At 42.2% G+C, this 23,368-nt stretch overlaps 1 protein-coding gene across 7 annotated transcripts in view; it reads right to left on the reverse strand.

The window, feature by feature from the left end:
- Positions 1–2,193: 2,193 nt before the first annotated feature.
- Positions 2,194–23,368, reverse strand: part of LOC117402657 (homeobox-containing protein 1) — a 62,722-nt gene continuing 41,547 nt past the window's right edge. Inside the window, exons 6-9 of one of the 7 annotated variants that reach the window (XM_034004014.3) lie at positions 19,327–19,409; positions 14,234–14,329; positions 11,838–11,926; positions 2,194–11,337 (exon numbers count right to left, since the gene is read on the reverse strand). In XM_034004014.3, coding sequence (XP_033859905.1) covers positions 11,197–11,337; positions 11,838–11,926; positions 14,234–14,329; positions 19,327–19,409 — 409 coding nt within the window. In that variant the 3' untranslated portion in view covers positions 2,194–11,196. Of the gene's footprint in view, positions 11,423–11,837; positions 11,933–14,233; positions 14,330–19,326; positions 19,410–23,368 lie in introns of all 7 variants that reach the window. The other 6 variants (XM_034004013.3, XM_034004011.3, XM_059024761.1 and 3 more) reach the window with 6 other exon arrangements.

Below are 23,368 nucleotides of genomic sequence, written 5' to 3' on the forward strand. Positions count from 1 at the left end.
CAAATGGAGAAAGTTTGGGACAGTAGTGAATCATACCAGGAGTAGCCGTCCTGCCAAAATCTCTCCAAAAGCAAGGCTTAAAATCGTCCAGGAAGTCACAAAGAACCCTAGAACAACATCCAGGGATCTGCAGGCTGCTCTCGCCTCGGCTAAGGTCAGTGTTCATGGCTCCACCATCAGAAAGACACTGGGCAAAAATGGGATTCATGGCAGAGTAGCAAGGCAGAAACCATTGCTCACTAAGAAGAACATGAATGCTCGTCTCAAGTTTGCCAAAAAGCACCTGGATGATCCTCAAGAGTTCTGGAACAATGTTCCATGGACAGATGAGTAAAAAGTGGAACTTTTTGGCCAACATGAGCACCGTCATGTCTGGCGAAAACCAAACACTGCATTCCACAGTAAGAACCTCATACCAAAGGTCAAGCATGGTCGTGGCAGTGTCATGGTTTGGGGATGCTTTGCTGCATCAGGACCTGGACGTCTTGCCATCATTGAAGGAACCATGAATTCTACTCTGGATCAGAGAATTCTACAAGAGAATGCATCCGTCAGGGAGCTGAAGCTGGGTCATGCAGCAAGACAATGATCCGACACACACAAGCAAGTCTACATCAGAATGGTTGAAGAACAAGACATTTAAAGTTCTGGAATGGCCTAGTCAAAGTCCAGACCTAAACCCCATTGAGATGTTGTGGCAGGACCTGTAACAAGCAGTTCATGCTCAAAAACCCACAAATGTCACTGAGGTGAAGCGGTTCTGTATGGAGGAGTGGGCCAAAATTCCTTCACCGCGCTGTGAGAGACTAATCAATAACTACAGGAAGCGTTTGGTTGCAGTTATTGCTGCTAAAGGTGGCGTAACCAGTTATTAAGTCTAAGGGGACGATTACTTTTTCACACAGGGGCATTGGGTGTTGCATAACTTTCTTTAATAAATAAATGAAATATGTACCACATTTTTGTGTTATTTGTTCACTCAAGGTCCCTTTTATCTAATATTAGGTTTTGGTTGAAGATCTGATAACATTCAGTGTCAAAAATATGCAAAAATGCAGAAAATCAGACAGGGAGCAAATACTTTTTCACGGCACTGTAGATAGATAGATAGATAGTGTTTTAAATTATTATTTTGTTTTATTATTAGTTTTACTTGTTTAGCTATAGTTTATATAGTTTTTAGCGAAAGCTGAACATGGCAACGTACGTGGTCTTTTTATAATGAGCAAAGGGAGTGAAGTTGGTTTGGAGGATTTCGATACCAGCGACAGCAATGCTGACTTATCACTCAGCGATGATGATGAAGAGGATGTGGAGCCAAGAAGAGTACAAACAGAAGAGCATGCAGCTACTTTACAGGTAAGCCAGCTGCAAATGGGAAGCTGTTTGGTTTGAAATGGCAGTGCTGTGACGAAATACTATCAAAACACAGCACTGGGTACAGGCAGTGCGGCAGCCAGATCCATCACAATGCCTGCGCAAAGTAGCTGTGTACACGCATTTGTGATTATCCCTCCAACACAAGCGAAGCAGACACCGTAAAAAAGGCACAGGGTCTGCTATGAAAATGAAAACAAAAGAAAAGACAAAAGAAAAATGTGCAGTGGTTGCGAAGGCAATCCCGGTTCTGTTGTATTGAATATTTCAATAAATGGCACACGTTTTGATGATGTTTGATTTTTATTTGATAATTACTGTTTACTGATTATTATTGTTATTAGCGTTTTTGTTTTCATTGTTAAAAAAAAAATCTCTACAATAAATATGGGTATGTTGTACACAGGAGCATAAAGGGTTAATGAAAAACACAGTTTAAGTCATTTATTTGTGTTTTACTCATCATATGTTAACATTTTATAGCAATTACAGGTTTACATTATTATTATTTTCAAAATCTGGTACCTGGGAAGGGGTTTCATTTTTACATCTGGAGTTGACGTGGTTAAGGTCAATTGAAAAGGAGAGGAGAAAGTGCATTTAGTTGTGACTCTGCAGCTAAAGCATAGTTCACACACCCTAGCCTCTGTAGGTCGCCTTGGATAAAGGCATCTGCTAAAGAAACAAATATTATTGTTAATAATAATAATAATAATAATAATAATAATAATAATAATAATACTCCCAGTTTGTGGAACTCATTGCCCTTTTCTAGTAGAGATTCTAAGTCAAGATTAAAGACTTACTTTTATAGTCTAGCCTTTTTTTTTTTTTTTTTAACCTGAATTACAAATATATTTTTCCTATTTTTTGATGCTGCAGACTTTTCTGTTTTAACCACCATGTAAAGCGCTTTGAGATAGTGTGGGATGAAAGGCGCTGAAGTGTATAATCAATTTGTACAGCCATACAAACATGTGCATATGGCTATATGCAAATGCAAAACATAACTTATAGTCCCTATTATGAAAGGAGATCCTGACAAGTTGAACAAGTGCTTTTTTTTTTGTTAAGGATTGAGTTTCAGATAGGAAACAGATGTGAAACCCTTATAACTGGCCATAGACGAAAAAGCAGTAACTGCGGATCTCAAGGCACCGAAATGTAATTAGACAGACCAGGTCACTAAGATACTTGAGCACCATGAACTTAGGCCAATTCGAAAAGGCCAGCAATTGGGTAAGAAAGAAAAAGTAGATGGCTGTTATTATAGGCGAAAATTTTAAATATGGTTTTAAAAATGTAATATTTAAGAAAGTGCAATATCTCTCCAATCATTCTTGTAATCCAAGCCATTCTTGTAAATACAATTTCAATTCACTAGGTGTCAGTGCAGCTTAAGAGTAAAAACGTTCCCTGAAAGAAATGTAACCATTACCTAATTGGTGTTTTACCTCCCTGAATATTCTATACCAAAGCTGCTTGTTCGAATCTGTGACGAAGTCATGACCGTCCCCGAGGGTACAAAGGACTGAATGCACAGATCTCTGCATCATTTTTCCTTCAAGCCTGCTGTAATCATGGATGCAGTGACCTTGAAGGTTAATGTTTACATTTCTATTTCAGGGTGCCAGGGTTATGATAATAACCTAACATTACCTTTCAAGTACGAAATGTAACCATTACCTAATGGGTGATGTACCCAAGCCGTCACAAGGGCAAGATTGGCAAATGACCGGAATACCACAAGGCTAAGCTGAGAGGCTGACCTGTGCGTTACCATATGGAACCCCAGTAACAAGTAGGTAGGGCTAAAAAAATTGAGGGAGAAACTCACCTCTATGCCTATGTTGTAAGGGCTGACTGAGAAGCCACCCTTAACACTCTGAAGCCAGGGTTTTCAGAATCCAAAACATTTAGTCTGTAGAACCTAGTGAAGGTATGGGGAGTAGCCCACACCACTGCATTGCATATGTATTTGACAGATGCACCCTGGAACAAAGCCCATGAAGTTGCCATGCTCCTGGTGGAGTGGGAAGTGAGCTTTTCTGGAGGGGGGCAAGTTGGCTTGACTGTATCTGATATTCATTTGGACAGCCTCTATTTAGACAGGGCTTGCCAATGGGACTTCATTCCATAGCAGACAAAAAATTGTTCGGACTGCCTCCAACTTTTCGTCCTGTCAACATAATACGGGAGTGCCCGCACTGGACAGAGCGTATGGAGATGCCACTCTCTGTCAGACTTGAAAGGAAGTTGACATGAAATGCCGAGATTTTAGGCAAAAAAGCAGGATTGGTATGAAGCGTAACTTTTGTACTAGCTTCTGTAAAAATTAAGCAGGCTTTCACAATTGAGAATGCCTGCATCTCACTCACCTGCTTTCCGGAGGTGATTGCAAACAAGAAAGTCGCTTTAAGCAATAAAAATTTCAGCTCAGCTGAATGCAAGGGCTAAAATGGAGGCTTCATGCGTGCATAAAGCACCACGTTAAGCCTCCAGCGAGGAACAATATTCTTCATAGACGGCCAAAGCCACCGAGCTCCTTTCAAAAATTGCACCACCAGGACGTGAGCTCCAATTTTGACATGGCAAGCTGAAATGGCTGCCAGATAGACCTTGTCTATGCCGGATTTCCCCTAGTCAAACAGGCCCTGCAAAAATTGCAGTATTATTGCCATGGGACAAGTCACCACGTCTGAAAGATGCCCCACTTGTACCCATACTGGGAACATGTGGACGCTGCTCTGGCATTTTAACCCTATTAGACAGACCCAGGTGGCTCAAATGCAGCCATTCAGGGGCCAGCACCAGAGCTGCAGGCTCGATGGGTCGGGATGCCATAAGGTCCCCTGTGCCTGACTGAGCAGGTGGCGGCGCTTGGGCAGTCTCCTGGGCCAATAAGGGGCTACTAGGAGTATCTTGGCCCGGTCCTGCCTGATTTTCTCCAGACACAGAGGGAGCAGGGCGAGCGGTGGGAAGGCATATAACAGTTGCCTTGGCCAATGGTGTGCCAAGGTATCTACTACCAGCATGTCCCTGCCTCCTAGAACCAGAGGGGACAGTGGGTTGATTCCAAGAGGCAAAGAGATCTATCGCTGCTCTCCCGAACCTCTCCCAAATGAGGCTCACCACCTTGGGGTGAAGCCTGTACTCTGAGGCGCTGGGAACTCCCCTTGAGAGGAGGTCCACCACCCAGTTTGTCACTCTGGGCAGATGTACTGACCGCAATGAGAGGCTCTTGTGTGCCCAGAACAAAAGCTTGTAAGCCACCACTGTTGTGTTGTCTGTATGGACAAGCACATATCTCCCTCGAACCTCCTGCAACTGCCTGCAGCTCCAAAACATTTATGTGGAGGCCCTGCCAAGGGTGGTTCCATACACCATGCGCACCCGTGCCATTCCTCACAGTGCCCCAGCCCAGGCTGGATGCATCTGTGGTGGTGACCTCCCTTTTAGTGACACTACCCAGATGGGCCTGCTGTTTCCACCAAGAGAGTGCCTTTAGACAGTGATGAGACACTGTCTACGGACAGTCGCGGTTCAACACAGGCTAAAAAACCCTGGTGTTAAACCAGGCCTGTAGAGGGTGCATGCGCAGAAGACCTATGGCAGGGTCTTCTCAGCCTCAAAACTCAAATATATCAAAATCAAATATAACCCCCCCACAATGCTATTCTCTGCACTCTGCCGTCCGAGCAAGCACACTCCTAGATAGGAGGCTGTCTGAGAAGGCGTGAGCTGGCTCTTCACATGATTCACCGTAATGCCCAACCGTTGAAGGTGGTCGTTGACAAGTTCCGTGTGGGCCTCTGCCTGTGCTGGAGACTGGAGCACAAATGAGCCAGTTGAGCACTCTGATGCCTTTGAGTCTCAATGGGGCCAGAATAGCGTCCATGCTCGAAGGCACAGGGAGCTAGAGAGAGGCCAAATGGCAAGACATGGAACTACCTCCCGAGACAGCACCATGTCTTGTTGGAGTTACGCCCCAAACTGCAGTGAGTAGCCGGTTTGAACGGTAGTAAACACCCAGATGTCTATGGTGCACTGATGCCAATACTCCACAGGGTTCCCTGAGAAAGGCGTCTGGACCTGTGGCAGCAAAGTCCTAGGGCTGCTGCTCGGCTTGTCGCTTAAAGTCTCCGAGGCTGAGGATGCTGGGGCCTTGGGAGCCAGTTTGCTGCTGGTTTGCGCACTGGAGGTGATCGCTTGGGAAGCGGGTGAACCAGCCAATTCCCATGCGTGCTGAGAGCGCTGCAGCATCTCGTCCACAGCAGGACCAAACGTGTGCCCCAGTGTAACAGGGGCATCCAACAGCAGTGCTTTGTCCCCATAAGGCATGCGTGCCTGGGAAAAGCCAAAAATGCCTACATGCACTTGCATCAATGCAGCCATATTCCTGCCTACAGTCTGCCCATTAATTTTTGATAGACGGAGCAGGTTCTTATTAACCAGAAGCAGCTCATCCAGTTGTAGTGGTGAGGGGCTGTGGCTGTCAGAGAGGAACCTCAGAAAATAAGACTGTCAGGCTACCAGAATAATATTATAGTTGCCCAGCCGTGTGGCGAGCGCACTGGCTGAATAGGCACACTTGAGGATTATTATTATTATTATTATTATTATTTATTTATTTCTTAGCAGACGCCCTTATCCAGGGCGACTTACAATTGTTACAAGATATCACATTATTTTTACATACAATTACATTATTTATTAACACATTATTTTTTACATACAATTGCCCATTTATAAAGTTGGGTTTTTACTGGAGCAATCTAGGTAAAGTTCCTTGCTCAAGGGTACAGCAGCAGTGTCCCCAACCGGGGATTGAACCCACGACCCTACGGTCAAGAGTCCAGAGCCCTAACCACTACTCCACAGACCCAGCACTGCTTGTTGGGGCAGATAGCGTCCTTGGACAGGAGTGCTAAATTAGAAGCCTGTAACAAGAGGCAATTGATGCCTCCACCGGCAGAAATTGGGCCAGGCCCAGCTTCTCCGCATATGCACCCTATAAAGGGTGTACATCGACCAGGAAACAGCAGGGGCTGTAGCTGGGTGACCCCATGACGACTGGATCTCAAAAAGAAAATCTGGGTGCACTGGTGGGGCATTGGGAGAGGTGGTACTGCAATATTGCAGTGGCCCTCTTGATCAGCAATAGAAGCTCTGACGACAGGGAGAGCTTAACCGCAGGTGATGTGCTCTCTGACTCCGCATCCTCAGGACGGGAACGACAGCTCCTGTTCGCCCATCTCCTCAGGAGGTGGCAATGGACAGCCTGTCACCCTGTTGCCAATCTGCGCTCATAGCACCCTTGATGGGAAAGAGCTGCCCAGAGCTTCTCCATCTGCTCTGTCTGCCAAATGCTTGGAATGGCAACCTCTTCTTCCTTGGGGGAGGAGAGGCAGAGGAAAATGAGGAAGACCGTGAAGACGGTTTTCTGCGTGGTCCAATCTCCCTTGGTACAGAGCCATGGGGTGAGGATGCAGCCACCTCTATACCAGAGGGTGATGGGGAAGAGCGCTGTGCAGGTGTAAGGGAAGCAGAGCACTCTGTAGAGCCACAAGAGAGACGTTTCTCCAGCGTGCACTTGGAGAAAGACGCACAAAACTCACAGAAAATGCAGTTAGTCAGTGCCTCCTTGACATGCTCTGGCCCCAGGCAGGAAGAGCATCTGCTGTGCTTGTCTTAAACAGGTAGCCTGGCCTTGCATGTGTTGCAGGGATCAAACCCAGGCATGATGCAAGTAGCAATGTAGTGTACAGTAAACAATGTACAGGTGCTGCCTCAGTCTGCTTATAGACAGCAACGGGGCAGGTCAAGACCAGAACAAGACTGGCTTGGTACCGGACCAGGGATGTAAGCACCGGTTGGTAGCGGGTTGGAAACGGGACAGTACCGGTTCTGTGATTTTAGCACTGGGTCAGTACAGTTCAGGTAGAAACAGGGACGATACGGTACTGGTTTGGTGACTGTAGCACCGGGTTGGTGCGGTGCGGTACCGGGTCGGGAACGGAGCGGTGACCTCGGTACCGATACGGATCTACCAGTTCGCAGTTACCGCGGGTAGCACTGTACAGGGATGCCCACCTGTACCAAGCTACAGGCAAAACCACACAGTCAGTACCTACACCAGAAGCCTGCTTGTTAAGAGGTACAAACAGCCCTTGTAATAGTGATGCAAAGGCAGTCACCAAAATGGTAGCGAGATACTGTGGAATGAGACTGCTAGCAATCTCAACAGAAGCGCGTATTTCTGTAAAAAAACCCACAGAAAATACCAAAAATATTTCTCCACAGAAAACAATAACAACACAATTACAGTTCTGAAAATAAACGTCTTGTAACTTAAAACGAAAATTTTTATTTAACTTCAGCCGGTGAGACAAGGTCAGCCGACTTATGTTGCTTGATCCCAAACAACAGGCTGTAGTGCACAATATACGCAGAATTAATAATTATAATAAAAAAAACTATTACAGCATAAATAAAATATTGCATAAATTATGTAAAAAAAAAAAAATCAATAATTAGCACAAATTATAGTCATAAGCAACAAGTACTTATCTGATACCAGGCTCCCCTGTTAGGTCAGTCTTGAAAGGAAAAATGACGCCGAGATCTGTGTGTGCAATTCCTTTCTACCCTTGGGGGCGGGCATGACTGCGTCACAGGCTTGTCGAGCGGCTTTGGTATATACTATTCAGGTTTCGGGGTCTTTAGAAGGTAAAACACCCATTTAGTAGTGGTTACATTTCGTACTTGAAAGGGAACAGCCCCCCAAAATAGATTGAGAAAATAAAAAGTGAAAACTGATATTTTTTTCTAAGCAGTCACATGGTTACTCTGGTCAGTTGGTTTCCCCTTCTAAGAAGTTAAAGGGGCATCAAAGGGCTCCATGTTATCCTGAGAAGTGGTGCTTTGCCTTAACCCCAATATCTTAGTTATACACAAACGGGCAGATTGACATTTCATCAAAACGTAAAAACACAAACATAACGGTTAAATGAAAAAACAAACAAACAAAAATCTCTAACATTGTTCTATGACTACATCCCTTTCTGCTTAGCAGAAAAAATTACAAAAACAAAAAATACATTTTGTCTGATTTTCAAACAGTCTGCTTTTTTAAAGATACATATTTGATACAGAACCAAGCGCTAGGTTAGTTGATAGCAAGAGATTCAAAGCACTTCTAGCTCTGAAGCAGAGGAAATATTTACCAATCAGCTTAGCTGGCATTCAATAGCTATTACTTTTGTTAAAAAAAAAAATTGGTTATTTCACATTAAAAGCAGCATCCTAGGGGCCTTCAATCACGCCATTTGTGGGGTGGGGTTTTAGGGACTTGATCCCCACCCCTTGAATGATCAAATCCCTCCATAAATGTTAATCTGCAGAACCCCAGTTTTCTATATATACTGGTATAGACACTTCCTTCACTATCTTCTTCCTTGCCTTGCATTCCATAGCACTCCTCAAAATACCCCCTTCCCATATTTGTGTATCTATCTTGTCTGCTGGGAGAGGTGAAACTGCAGCAACTGCGGGCTCCCTCACAGATGCTGCAGTGTGGCCCTTTGGGCTGAGCAGCACATATTGTAACAGCAGAGACATTCCACATCCAATGTTCATTATATTTTTAATGCTGTTTAGTCTGTGTGATTTCCACAGATGCTTTTAAAATGGGTTAATAAAATGGTATTAAGTGTCTATAGGGTTAGTGAAAGGATGTCCTGAGAACCCTTGAGGTGGGTGGCATAGTGAAAGGGATCCTCGGTGCTCAAGGCAACAACAGAAACCTCACCCGAATCAGCTAGGATTAGGAGGCTGACAAATTGGCTATCATCCCCTTTCCTCAAACAAATCTTAATTATTATTATTATTTATTTCTTAGCAGACGCCCTTATCCAGGGCCACTTCTTAATCAAGAAAGCAGATGATGGCTACTGCATTCATATTGCAAACCTCTTAACAAGCTGTGGCCTCCAGGGAATAGACAGTAGAATCACAATGACAATTCAAAACCTTAAACCAGACTCCCAGTTGCAATCTCATTAAAACGATGATCAACTCAGATCAACAGTACTAATCAAGACAGTGGTTCTCAAAGCAAGGAACTGGGGCTCACCTGGAGGACTGCAAAATCACAAGCAGACCCTACTATAAGTAATGACTACAGTGCAATGTCATTTTTAATACTTATCAAATACAGTATGTATTTTTGTTATTTATGTATTTAATGTTTAGTAATACAAATCTACAATTGGTTATTTCTATAATTTATTAAATCAGCAGACCAGTCACCTTAAATCCCAACTAGAAAAGGTTTGAGAACCATTACATTAAGGTAAATAGTTGACTGTCAGGTCATTAGCCAGATGTGTGCTGGAAACCTGGATTTTGATTTCCACAGGTTTTTTTTCTTTTTATATATTTTTATCATAAGCAGAGTGTACAGTAGTTTCCAAGAGGAACAGTTAGCACCATGTTGGTTATTAACCTGCTGCACTACAACTGTACTACACAATGAGGTTCCTGATGTGGGCTGGGATCTTTACGATTTTAGTCTAAGAAAAAAAAAAAAACACTTAAACGCTTTTCTATACACTGTAAACACAGGTAATTTCCTGTAGAAGTGGAAGCACTGTAAATCAACAGATCCCAAGACGTTTCTCAGTTTTGATAGGAAGCCGGAGTAATGCCATTAGCCTGCAGTGTTTCTCTTCCAGGCCTCCAACACGTAAAACAAAACAAAAATTCCCTATTTAAATACTGGGGTAAAATAAGAATACACTATATAAATGCTTCTGCAAATTATTTTTTATAACAAGGCAGAAGCCTTTACATAATACATTTGACTGTTTATTTCTATGGTTTTACCTTTTTAACCCTTTCCGGTCCAATGTTGGACCCTGTCCGACATCATCAAAAAGACGTCAAGCTCAGGTCTCTAGTTGTTTTTTCTCCCGAAAAAGCTAAGAAAAGCTTTCAATGGCCGAGTGAGGCCGAGAGAAGCCGAAAAGAAAAAAAAGGAGGCAGATCTGAGCAATACGCATAGTCCCTTCACCACAGACATAACACAAACATAAACAAACAAAGAATATCACGGACATTTGCCAAGCTTTTTTGAGATGTTATAGTAATAAAATAATGACTTGAATCGCATTATTGAGGAGTTTGGTGATAAAACGAATGATCAGGAGATGATTTATCAGTATGCTCTACTATGAAGAGATATGTAAATACAGCAAACAAGGGGTGGGGCGGGGCTGGAGGTGCAGTACTGAGTGTCCTGTTGATATGCAGTGCCTTTTAAACCTGTTTTACTATGAATAAAATTACTTTTAAACAGTGTGAAAATAAATTGGACCTGACGCGTCTGACAGGTACTGAATAAATGTACCGCAAAGGGTTCCAACTGTATGGTATTTAGTATTGAGAGAAGCAGGGACTGACAAAGGGGCTCAGGACCTTGGGCTGTACTGTCTGTGTTTTCATATCACTTTGGGCAGATAAATGAGACACAAAGACAGGCAAAGGAAGTACATTTACATCAAACGCAAGGACACTGGAATCACTGAGGGGTGGGATCCTTTATCTGTAATGCGAGGTAAGCAGGGTGCGCTTTTTTTGTTTTTCTCTTTTAAATGGACAAGAGCATATACATTCATGTTACAAACATTACGTTGCTGAAAGGGGATTAGAGAAATTCAGGACAGAGCAGATCTGCAAAGGTGCTAAACGAGAATTGTTTTGGTCACCATGTATTCTTTAACTTCCTCTCCCTCCCCCCAAGTTCCTCATGCGAGAACCTCAGTCGTCATCCAGCACCTCTGTCTTGATCTCCCCGGCCCCGCCTTGTCTCGCCAGTGCTAATATGGTGTGATTGACAGCAGCCATTTCCACAGCTAGAGAGATGGGATCCTGGTGGTCACTGTGGCTGGTGCTGTCATCCTGCCGTGAAGAAGAGGAGATGCTAGTTAGAAATATTTAACTAGAGAAGATCACTGACGTTTGCAGCCCATTTTCAAAGGACATCCTGAAAGACATCAGTAGCAGCATTACAATCACATGCCAAGACAAACAATTTACTTTAACTAACCTAAAGAGATTTAAAACACACACACACACACACACACACACACACACGCACATGTACCAACTATTTCAAAAGTGGTATCCATACAAGCTACAGGTTTTTGAAATTAACAAAATAATTTCCTGGAAAACTAAATTAAATGACTAAGCATATTTACACAACAGCAACAAGCCCTTGCAGAGGACTGAGTAATAAAATGATACTTAAAACTTGTTTAAAACTACAATTTAATCTACAGTACTTTAGTTAAACACCATAACACAAATATGTATCACTATAAATGCTTCCATTTAAGAATGCTATGTGCCAGTGGTAACCAGAACAGTGCAATCCTTACCCATACAATGCCCCCTACCTGCTCCGAGTAGTCATTGCCATCAATGTCGTCACTATTGGAGTGTCCTCCTGGACTCTGCACATCAATCCCATGGCTCTCCAGGATTGCTGCTTCTTCGAAAAAACAGACCTCACCATAAAATATCTGAGATAATTCATGCGCATTCAACATGTTATATTCAGACAGTGCTTATTCTAGTCATAAACCATCTGTGGCAGGACGGCTTTGTGACGTCCCCAGACCAGGAAGTTGACACACAAATGCAGATACTGCGGGTTGAAGCGCTGGTGCCCGATTTATTAAAAAATAAATATAAAGGACAAACAAAAACCACATCTCATAGAGCCAAAAATAAACGTTTAAACCAAAAACAGGTCTCAAACACAAAGTCCTCCACAAACCAGTATCTTACTGGTCCTTCTAGCATGAGTAGCAATTGTTATTTTCATTTTAAATTTCTTTCTCCTGGCTCTGTCTCGTTCTCCACTCTGAACACCCACACCATTCAGCCAAAGTTTTATACCTGTGGTCATCTCCAGATTAGCAAACACTAAAATCAATCTGGAGATGACCACATTATGCACAAGTATTTTTAACTTGCGTGGTCGAAAGCCAATTTGTCAATAATCATTTGTTGCTGACCACGCATTCTCACGAGATGTCTGGCAGAGACGAGCTGCCCTGCCCCACTAATTACACACAGGGCTCTTCAGCCCTGCTACATATCCCCCCCCCCCCCCCCATTGTATGCAGCACACATGGCTCCAACGGCCACCTCCCCCCCCCTCTAAAACACAACCACCCTCCATAAAGTCCCCTATTGTCCTTCTCCCATCCTTGAGGTAAGGTTGTTCCACAGTCTGGTGCCTTTATGGCGGGACTGAGACCCAGTGACAGGTGACCCAAGCGCAGTGGATGAGGAGCCGGGAGTGCAGGCAGGTGACCAGTCGGCTACAGCCCCAGGCAGAGGTGCGAACCCAGGCGACATGTAGCGATGTCTGGGCTACCAGGGCGAGCGGAGCAGGAGATTAGATGACCACTTGTGCCTCGTGGTGCAATGACCTGCGAGTCAGGCCCAGCGACCACAGGTCCAGACATGCACGTCAGGTGTCTGGTGCCCAGGTCGAGGGATCCAACTCATAGGCACCGGGCTATGGTCTCCTCACCTCCACCCCTTCTCTGTAGCCGGCGGCTTCCTCCTTTGGGCTCCAGCAACAGATATTTCAGCAGCGAAACTGTGGAGGTGGGAGCAGTAGGTAGTCTCCCTCTGCTGGTGGAGGTGGGAGCAGCAGGTAGTCTTTGGCGGTGGAGGCAGGAACAGCGGGTAGTTTCCTTCTGGAGGTGCGCTGGAGACACAGGGTTCTCCCTCTTGGGCGATGGATGCTCGGGTTCCCCCCTCTTTGGCGATGGACGCTCGGGCTCCCCCCTTTTGGGCGATGGACGCTCGGGCTCCCCCCTTTTGGGCGATGGACGCTCGGGCTCCCCCCTTTTGGGCGATGGATGCTCGGGCTCCTACCATTACAGGTCCTTGTCTGTGTCCCAGTCGGCCTTTGTGCAGCTTTCCTCCTCATGCCCATAGCACAGGCAACATCAACCCAGGAAGGTACACTAATGTCTTGTTTCCACTGCTTGGCACTACAGGCTCCGGCTGCCCATGTGTAGCCGGCAAAATCAAGAGCATTTTGGCTTTTTTCCCCCAAAACCTGGCCAACCTTGGAAATTCTTGTTGTGCGTCAAAGGTAATTGGGGGATTGTGGGATTGTATTGTGTTTTGTTTTAGAAACCGGTGGTAGAACAAAGTAATACGAGCGATGGAAGCTGAAATAGAAAGAACGTCCATTGCTATTTTCATTATGGCACTGCATAGGATTTTAGAAGGCCTTCTCAAGAACCAATTGAATAAACCCTCCAAAAGAAGACGGATGGAAAGTGAATCTGATTGTTCTTCATCAACAGATAGCGACGATGATTTCATTCCACGCCGCAATGCTTCTGGTAAGTTTACTGATTTTTTCTTTTAGCTTTCAATTTGTATGTTGTCTTTTAAAAATGAAGGCTTCACACTGTTATATGTAAAAGAATAATACTTTGTAAAGAAATGCTTTAATGGTAGCAATTTCTCTATTGTTTTTTTTTCCTACACACACCTCATGGCTACGTGATGATGCGCTTCATCGAGTATAAGATACAAAACCTGCCCAGAGAGCCGCGCTCAGGCACTTCGGCGATCAACGGAAACACCGTTTTGTTTGCTGCGGGTAGCCATAGCCAGGAGTTCCAGGCAGTGAAAATGGGGCACAATTAACTATGTCCTCCCTGCAATTTGTGTCAACGCCATTTTCACTGTCCACTCTATTATTGTACTAAAATAGATCTTTAAAGCCACTAAAAAAGTTCCCTCTCTGTCACATTACCAATATTAGCTCGTCTCTTGATTTCCTTCCGTCGGTTTGCAAACCAGTTGTAGACCTTCAGGGAGGTGACTCTCTCCAAGTCTGATAGCTTTTTCCCTGAAAAAAGAGACACTATGTGAGTGATTGAAAATGCACACTCAAGCAGATTTCAGTGTGTAAATGTTTGTTTGAAATACATGTAGGGCCATGAAATAAAGATTTATAAGAACCCTCATGCCTCTATGACATGTATTTCCAACAGTTTTGAGTAAATGCTACACTACTAGCACTATTGAGTTGTTTGTTGTAATTTTACTGGTCGCTTTAAAGAGTAAGTAGCGGGTTTCCGAAAATTATAGCGTTACGCATCCCCACGTGTTGCTACAACTATTTATACCGTACCTGTCGCTGTTATCATCCTGACTTTTTTTTACACTTATAAATTTAAACTCTCTCTCAAAGGTATTTTCAAGATATCTGCTTAGTGGACTCTGGGTTTGAGATCAGAGGCGTGTTCTCTCTGTGATCTCTGATGGGAAGCAAATGTTTTTTTTCCTACCCGTATTCCTGAAGAGACACACCCCAATGAAGCTGGGGGAGTGACGAGGGCGTGGCTTCTCTGTGGCCTCTCTCTCTCTCCCTCTCTCTCTCTCTCTCTCTCTCTCTCTCCAAATAATTTGACAATTGAGGCTACCCTGGAGAATAATTCCAACTAATCTACATGAAGGAATGACAACTAAATAAACAAGGTTTATGGGTGTTATAGTTTTACATAAAATTTATAATTGAGTGTTTAAAGTTGTGGATGAACATATGAAATACAATTCAGTACGTCGATTTAAGTAAGTTAGCTTTAATTACAGGATTGTCTTCAGTTTCATACAATATTAATAAATAAATAAATTAATCAGATGGTTTGATAAAAGTATTTAAAAGCATAGGCATGCAATATACCTATTTATTACATCATGAACTTTTATTTTATTCCCCCCTGCTACCGGTGTTTTTTTTAAATTTTTATTTTACATATTTATTTTTGCCATTATGTAAAATAAAAATCCTTAATTTCGTTGCATCGACAAAAAAACAAAAACAAAAAAAAACATGCTTGTTTTGCCAAGATCGCAAAATGTCTATTCCATCATCAAAAAGAAAGCACAGCTGCTCATATAAGGAAGCTTATACCAGAGAATACCCTGTTCTTAAATCATGAAATGTATTTTGTTCAATTTGCTGCACAGATATTTCCATTAGGCACAAGGGTGCTGGTGACTGTGAAACCCAAGTAGAAAGTACATAAACAAAAGGATGCTCTTGTAGATGATAAATTGCAAACACAATTGAATGGTGGTACTTTGAAAAGTAATCTTTGTCAGAAGACAGTTGAAGAAGAAACACTTTTTACAGGGTTTTTAGTTCAGCACAACCTGCCTTTCGCAGCATCATACCACGCCCACTGTTTAAAAGGATGTTCAGCGATTCTAACATTTCTAAGCTATATGCCTGTGGACGTCGCAAGACTACAGTTATAATTAATGCTCTGGCACCAACTTTACCGATGCAATTATTGAAATTGTTAAGAGGGAACCCTTTACATTATGTCTTGATGGTAGCAATGACTTGTATGGAGACAAACTGTATCCTTTATTAGTTTGATTTCTTGAGCCCTCATCGGGACAATTTAGATGTGGAATGCTAGAGATGCTGGTTAGCAATGATGATTCTACTACCAATGGTATTTTTAACCTGGTCAACGACTAATTGTGCTGGAATAGCCCTGGATAATGCCGGTGTGAATATGGGGAGAATGAAAGGTGTGAAAAAACAGATTTCTGATAAAAAACAGAATGTATATGCACAGGGATGCCTATGTCACTTGATTCACTTGTGTGCTGAGAAAGGATTATCTGCACTGTCTGTAGATCCTGGTTATGTTGTGTCTGTTTGTGACAGGAGTGAAAGGAGTCCCTCTTGTAATTGTGTAGGAAGGACTGAGACCTAGGAGAAAGGCTGAGTCATGGTTGGGGCAGAAGCCGCAGTGGTGGCAGCCATCTTAACTTGGGGCAGAAGCCGCAGTGGTGGCAGCCATCTTAACTTGGGGCAGGACCTCATGGTTGAGCCCCATTATTGCAATCAGCTGTGCTGCGCTCGACAATTGGCTGAGGTGGGGCAGTGCACTGATTGCAGGGGTGGGGCGCGGCACTATTTAGGCTGTGGGGTTCTGCCATTCGGTCTCCCTATCCTAGACTGAGATGGTCGTGCTGCGTGAGCTCCGAGTTTTGTTCATTTGTTTGTTTTGCTTATACCCAGACTGAGGATTCCCAGGCCGGCTGCCTTCAAGCCCGGACTTTCCCCTATGATCCTTGGCAGCTCCAGGAACTACTTATCCTACATTGCAAGCCTCTGCTTACCAGAGGCAGTTTTTTTTTGTTTGCTGCAATTGTGTTGAAACCCTCTGCTCGAGACTTTGTACTTTTGTGGGTGTTGTAAATAAAATCCAACCCCAACTACGTGCTTCCTGTCTCGTTCGGGTCACGTCACTTCCTCCCATAACCCACCACACTGTTATATTCAACTACTTTCCAAAAAGCTTAAAGAGGATGGACAACTAAAGGATTTTTGTGCATTGTGAAATTGTAAACATTCTCAAACACGGTGCTAGTCAGCTGTAACTGGATAAGGTAGTGAAGGATTTTTGATCAGCTGCCAGCTCTCAAATCAATGCAGAGATGCTAACTTCTGAAAGGAGACAATAGTAGCATGTGCCGAGCAAAGGGGCTGCTAACCCCTAGAAATGAAAAGGTACTTAGGCTCTGCAAGCCAATGACCTCATCGTTGCTGTTCAATCTATCATTTTGGTCATTGCAAACACACAGTATTTAGAAATTTAAAACCCCAATAAAAATACTTCAATACTGATTTACAGATTTCTTTAAATTTGGAATTATATTTATTCTTGATTTAAATATTACTAATGCAGAGTGTTTAGGATCTCGTAAGTGTATCAAACATGGACTGAAATATTCAACCTCAAAACTTTATAAAAATAACAACACCAAGATTTAACAATGTTTTTTTATTTAAATGTTTACTACTCTGCAACTATCAAAACAATTAATTATTGTTGTATCCAATAATTAATTATTTAAAGCAAGTTAAACCTCAAAACCCATTTGCACAAACATACAGTAATGGGGAGTGTCAGCAAACAGTAGAATGGCCTGAAACACTTCCTCAGCTATGCTGAGATACTTCGCTTGATTTGGGCCAAAGACCTGACAGGCATTACAAAAAGCAGCTGCAGGTTGACAGAATCAGGCAGTAAAGTTGCACTGCATGTATGTTTCAATTTTTTCAGCGCTGAATTGATTTAAAGTGTGAACGGCTACATTGCAAAGCAAGGCAACCAAGCTAGTTCAACATCATTAGCTAAACCATGAAATAATTATTTTTTTTAGTTTTGGTTAAGGTGGAATTTCAAGTAGTGTTGGTAAAGTTCAATATTCTCTACTAAAATCACGGAACCAATGACCACCGTGCCTTAATCCCAGCCTTACTGACAGGCAACCAAGTAAACATGCGATTGATAATGACAGCAAGGCGACATTGCGCAGCAGTTTCTGAAGGATCCCTAAACTGGTTACTAAGCAACCCGGCTCAGAGCTTTTAGTATTTCAGTTAAAATGCTACCATAAACTGTCAGTGAAATACAGTATTATTTAAGAACCATTAATTAATTAAAAAAATAAAACAGGAAAACACACACATGGTATTGAAATAATATTTCATAAATGTCCAGTGAGTAGCCATCATTTATTTCTTTATTTAATAAAAATCGTAGTATTATACCCCTTCGACGTAGCGCCGCAATGATGGATGTAGATGTAGAGGACCCTTCACACTACTTAGGATATTAAAACATGTTCAACTGGTTTCACAACCAAGCAGTACATCAGATCCTCTGCACTGCCACCAAGAGACAGAAACACATCTGACAAAGATGTAATGGATTTCTATGTTGCAGCTGCTAGTTATTTTCCGAAGATGCCAATTCATGATCCCATTCTGAAAGCAGCAGCTCAGATTATTGATGTCTCTAAAATAATGGAAATCACCATCAAATGCCATGAAACCTTTATAGCAATGTTTCCATCACTGGTAGCAGCTGAAAAAAGGACCAGTTATTTGAAGAATTCACTGACACTGCCAGGACATTGAAATACTGGGAATGAAAACTGATGGTGTCACCATCACCAGAAAAGTTTTGGTTTGAAATTTCTCAAATGAAATCCGTTTTCAATGGGTCTGACCATTTCCCTGTCTTATGGAAGGTTATCAAGCATCTTTTAGTGCTGCCACATAGCAATGCTGACATTGAAATCATTTTCTTTGGTACATAAATAAAACTGAATACAGAGCTACACTGTCTTGTGAATCAGCCTTAGGGTCTCTGATTAAATGCAAGGTAGACATGTTTAAGATCTGTCAGTCCATTAAAGTATGGAAATGATCTTCTGCGCCAAGTGAAACAAGCAACTTCCACAGCAGCAGCACAAGCAGTAACTGATGAAGATACAATCACCAGCCTTCCCTCTAGGACCATTCACCAGTAAAACATAAGTACAAAGCCTGCTTATTGTATAATATTTATGCACTTAAACATTGTTCAGAGGTGTGAGAGACAGAAATTAAAAATACAAATAAATAGAAAGCAATTCAATCAATTACATTTTGGACCATGTTTTTTCTGCTCATATATATTGCTAGTTGATCAACAAACATTAGTTTCTTTTTTATTAGAGAGAGAGACAAATTGTCGTCGCTGCCCAAGCTTCATTGGAGCGTGTCTCTTCAGGAATACAGGTAGGGAAAAAAAAAAAAGTGCTTCCCGTCAGTGATCCGAGAGCGGACACAACTCTGATCTCAAACCTGAGTGCACTAAGCAGACATCTTGAAACTACCACTGAGAGAGAGTTTACATTTGTAAGTGTAAAAAGTTGTCAAGATGTTACCAATGAAAATAAAAATTACAGGTACATTATTTAAACAGTTGTAGCAACACGTGGGGATAATACGAGCAAGATAGTTTATGCCTGAATTAAATTCATTCATACCTGGCTTCTGAATCACAGCATTGCAGGCATTGGCTATCTCTTCTCTTTTAGCTTCATCAGGGTACTGGTTCTCATTGAAATAGCTGGGGGAGATAGAAATAGGAGTCAGCCTACCTTGCAGCCACCACATCATATAGGTAAGGCCCTATTTTTTTTGCAAATACGAAATAGCACAAAATAAAACAAAATGAACCTATGAAATGAAATAAAACAAATCTAAAAATAAAACGAAATAAAACGAAAAATCATTATAAAGCAAACATAGTGTAGCCTTTCAGCAGGAGGCAGAAAACGAGACACACTTGTTTCTTTCCAAAGGGCTTTTATTCAGCACACCTTTCTCTCACACACAGAGACCACAGCTCTGTCAGCTACTCAGATTACAAGACTAACACCACAAAACGGCGTCACAGCGCATTCTTTTAACCTTAGCCCTGCACCCTTACTGGCCGCACATCTATTGGCCTTCAGCCGCACACTAGGACCAATGGGCACAGACAAACAACGGCCAATGAGGACAGACAGACGCCAATCACGGGGAGACACAGAACATGCCCACACAGGATTACATAGACACATACAGAGGTAAACAAACCAGCGGCAGGAAATACTTGAAATACAGAGCGGGAGTGGGAGGGAGGGGAGCCATCACCATAAACACAGTCTAAAGGGAAACGGAAGTTCTGACTAGCACTTGCGCAGATGTATAATTTGGATCGAGTTGTTTGGTAATTAAAATTCTGATGGAAGAGACATAAGAAAGTTTACAAACGAGAGGAGGCCATTCAGCCCATCTTGCTCGTTTGGTTGTTATTATTATTATTATTATTAGTTTATTTAGCAGACGCCTTTATCCAAGGCGACTTACAGAGACTAGGGTGTGTGAACTATGCATCAGCTGCAGAGTCACTTACAACTATGTCTCACCCGAAAGACGGAGCACAAGGAGGTTAAGTGACTTGCTCAGGGTCACACAATGAGTCAGTGGCTGAGGTGGGATTTGAACCGGGGACCTCCTGGTTACATGCCCTTTTCTTTAACCACTAGACCACACAGCCTCCTTAGTAGCTTATTGATCAAGAAGCTGCTTGATGAGATTCTGGGAAGGATCCCAGGGTGTCAGCTTCAACAACATTACTGGGGAGTTGGTTCCATACCCTCACAATTCTCTGTGTAAAAAAGTGCCTCCTATTTTCTGTTCTGAATGCCCCTTTATCTAATCTCCATTTGTGACCCCTGGTCCTTGTTTCTTTTTTCAGGTCAAAAAAGTCCCCTGGGTCGACATTGTCTATACCTTTTAGTATTTAGATGTTTGTTTCTAAATTGCCTAAACCACGCATAACAACGGTGTCAAAATAATGATGTGCAGATTTTGCAACTGTCGACTGGATTGTGAGTCGAAAGATACCGTCGTTAAGCAATAGCTGTTTATTCCTTTTGGGGGAAATATGGCTGTTTATTTTGTATTAGTGTGCTAACTTTGTTTTATTTCAAGTGGTGCACACTTCGCACTGGAGCAAATTATGTTTTGGTTTTGAATTAATTTGAATGAATGAATCTGCTTTGCTTAATGTTTAAATGCTGTGAAACCCCAAGCTTGCTGTATACTGTTACATACTTGTATACCTCCCCAAGCTTGAAATCCAATTCCTATGTTTTTTTTTTTAATGGTTAGATTGCTGTATGTGCAATTATTATGACAACCCCACAATAGTAGGGCAGTGTGTGTGTATTTTTTTTTAACTTATTGTATTTTTATAGAAGGCATGGGCAGTATTTACTGTAAATAGGCAGTTAACTAAAAGAGTGGGGGACTGTATGTTACCATTACCGCCGCCAATGAGAAATTATAGTAACAATTTTTCTGTGTGAGGTCTGTTTGTCAATGTTATAAAAAAGCAGAACATGTTTAATAAAAATGATGTATGTAGTTAAAACATGATGTACTATTATTGATATACATCTATTTTAGTTGTTACTATTAATGTGTATCTAATAAAAATGAAATAAAACAATTTGAAAAATAAAACAAAAAATTATAAAAAATAAATAAATAAATAAATAAATAAATAAATAAATAAATAAATCTCATGGGGCTCTATATATAGGGTATGCATGCTTTACCAATCTCCAGTGTTGAATGGCGTGGAGGCCAAGACTAAGTGGCGGTCTTCAATTTAATAATCTTTCCTAGAAATATTGGTCGACAATAGTACAAGTGAAATAATACCAGACACAGATTTCCTGAGAACAATGACATTCATTTAAAACCTTCTTTTAAACCGAATCGTATTTGGCTGCTTTAACACTAGAAGCCGTCCGTCATTTTGGCTGTTTTTGGTTTGAAAATGTAATTTTCTCCAGTCGTGTAACACATATGGGGCTGCACATTCATGTACCTTTCTGTCCATATGTTTAAATATTCTCACAAAGCATGAAACGCGGGAGTGCAGAAATAAAAGAGATACAGTGCCTTGCGAAAGTATTCGGCCCCCTTGAACTTTGCGACCTTTTGCCACATTTCAGGCTTCAAACATAAAGATATGAAACTGTAATTTTTTGTGAAGAATCAACAACAAGTGGGACACAATCATGAAGTGGAACGAAATTTATTGGATATTTCAAACTTTTTTAACAAATAAAAAACTGAAAAATTGGGCGTGCAAAATTATTCAGCCCCCTTAAGTTAATACTTTGTAGCGCCACCTTTTGCTGCGATTACAGCTGTAAGTCGCTTGGGGTATGTCTCTATCAGTTTTGCACATCGAGAGACTGACATTTTTGCCCATTCCTCCTTGCAAAACAGCTCGAGCTCAGTGAGGTTGGATGGAGAGCATTTGTGAACAGCAGTTTTCAGTTCTTTCCACAGATTCTCGATTGGATTCAGGTCTGGACTTTGACTTGGCCATTCTAACACCTGGATATGTTTATTTGTGAAACATTCCATTGTAGATTTTGCTTTATGTTTTGGATCATTGTCTTGTTGGAAGACAAATCTCCGTCCCAGTCTCAGGTCTTTTGCAGACTCCATCAGGTTTTCTTCCAGAATGGTCCTGTATTTGGCTCCATCCATCTTCCCATCAATTTTAACCATCTTCCCTGTCCCTGCTGAAGAAAAGCAGGCCCAAACCATGATGCTGCCACCACCATGTTTGACAGTGGGGATGGTGTGTTCAGGGTGATGAGCTGTGTTGCTTTTACGCCAAACATAACGTTTTGCATTGTTGCCAAAAAGTTCGATTTTGGTTTCATCTGACCAGAGCACCTTCTTCCACATGTTTGGTGTGTCTCCCAGGTGGCTTGTGGCAAACTGTAAACGACACTTTTTATGGATATCTTTAAGAAATGGCTTTCTTCTTGCCACTCTTCCATAAAGGCCAGATTTGTGCAGTATACGACTGATTGTTGTCCTATGGACAGAGTCTCCCACCTCAGCTGTAGATCTCTGCAGTTCATCCAGAGTGATCATGGGCCTCTTGGCTGCATCTCTGATCAGTCTTCTCCTTGTATGAGCTGAAAGTTTAGAGGGACGGCCAGGTCTTGGTAGATTTGCAGTGGTCTGATACTCCTTCCATTTCAATATTATCGCTTGCACAGTGCTCCTTGGGATGTTTAAAGCTTGGGAAATCTTTTTGTATCCAAATCCGGCTTTAAACTTCTCCACAACAGTATCTCGGACCTGCCTGGTGTGTTCCTTGTTCTTCATGATGCTCTCTGCGCTTTAAACGGACCTCTGAGACTATCACAGTGCAGGTGCATTTATACAGAGACTTGATTACACACAGGTGGATTCTATTTAATCATCATTAGTCATTTAGGTCAACATTAGATCATTCAGAGATCCTCACTGAACTTCTGGAGAGAGTTTGCTGCACTGAAAGTAAAGGGGCGGAATAATTTTGCACGCCCAATTTTTCAGTTTTTTATTTGTTAAAAAAGTTTGAAATATCCAATAAATTTCGTTCCACTTCATGATTGTGTCCCACTTGTTGTTGATTCTTCACAAAAAATTACAGTTTCATATCTTTATGTTTGAAGCCTG

Source organism: Acipenser ruthenus, chromosome 5 (assembly GCF_902713425.1).
Source record: "Acipenser ruthenus chromosome 5, fAciRut3.2 maternal haplotype, whole genome shotgun sequence".
Taxonomy (NCBI): Eukaryota; Metazoa; Chordata; class Actinopteri; order Acipenseriformes; family Acipenseridae; genus Acipenser; species Acipenser ruthenus.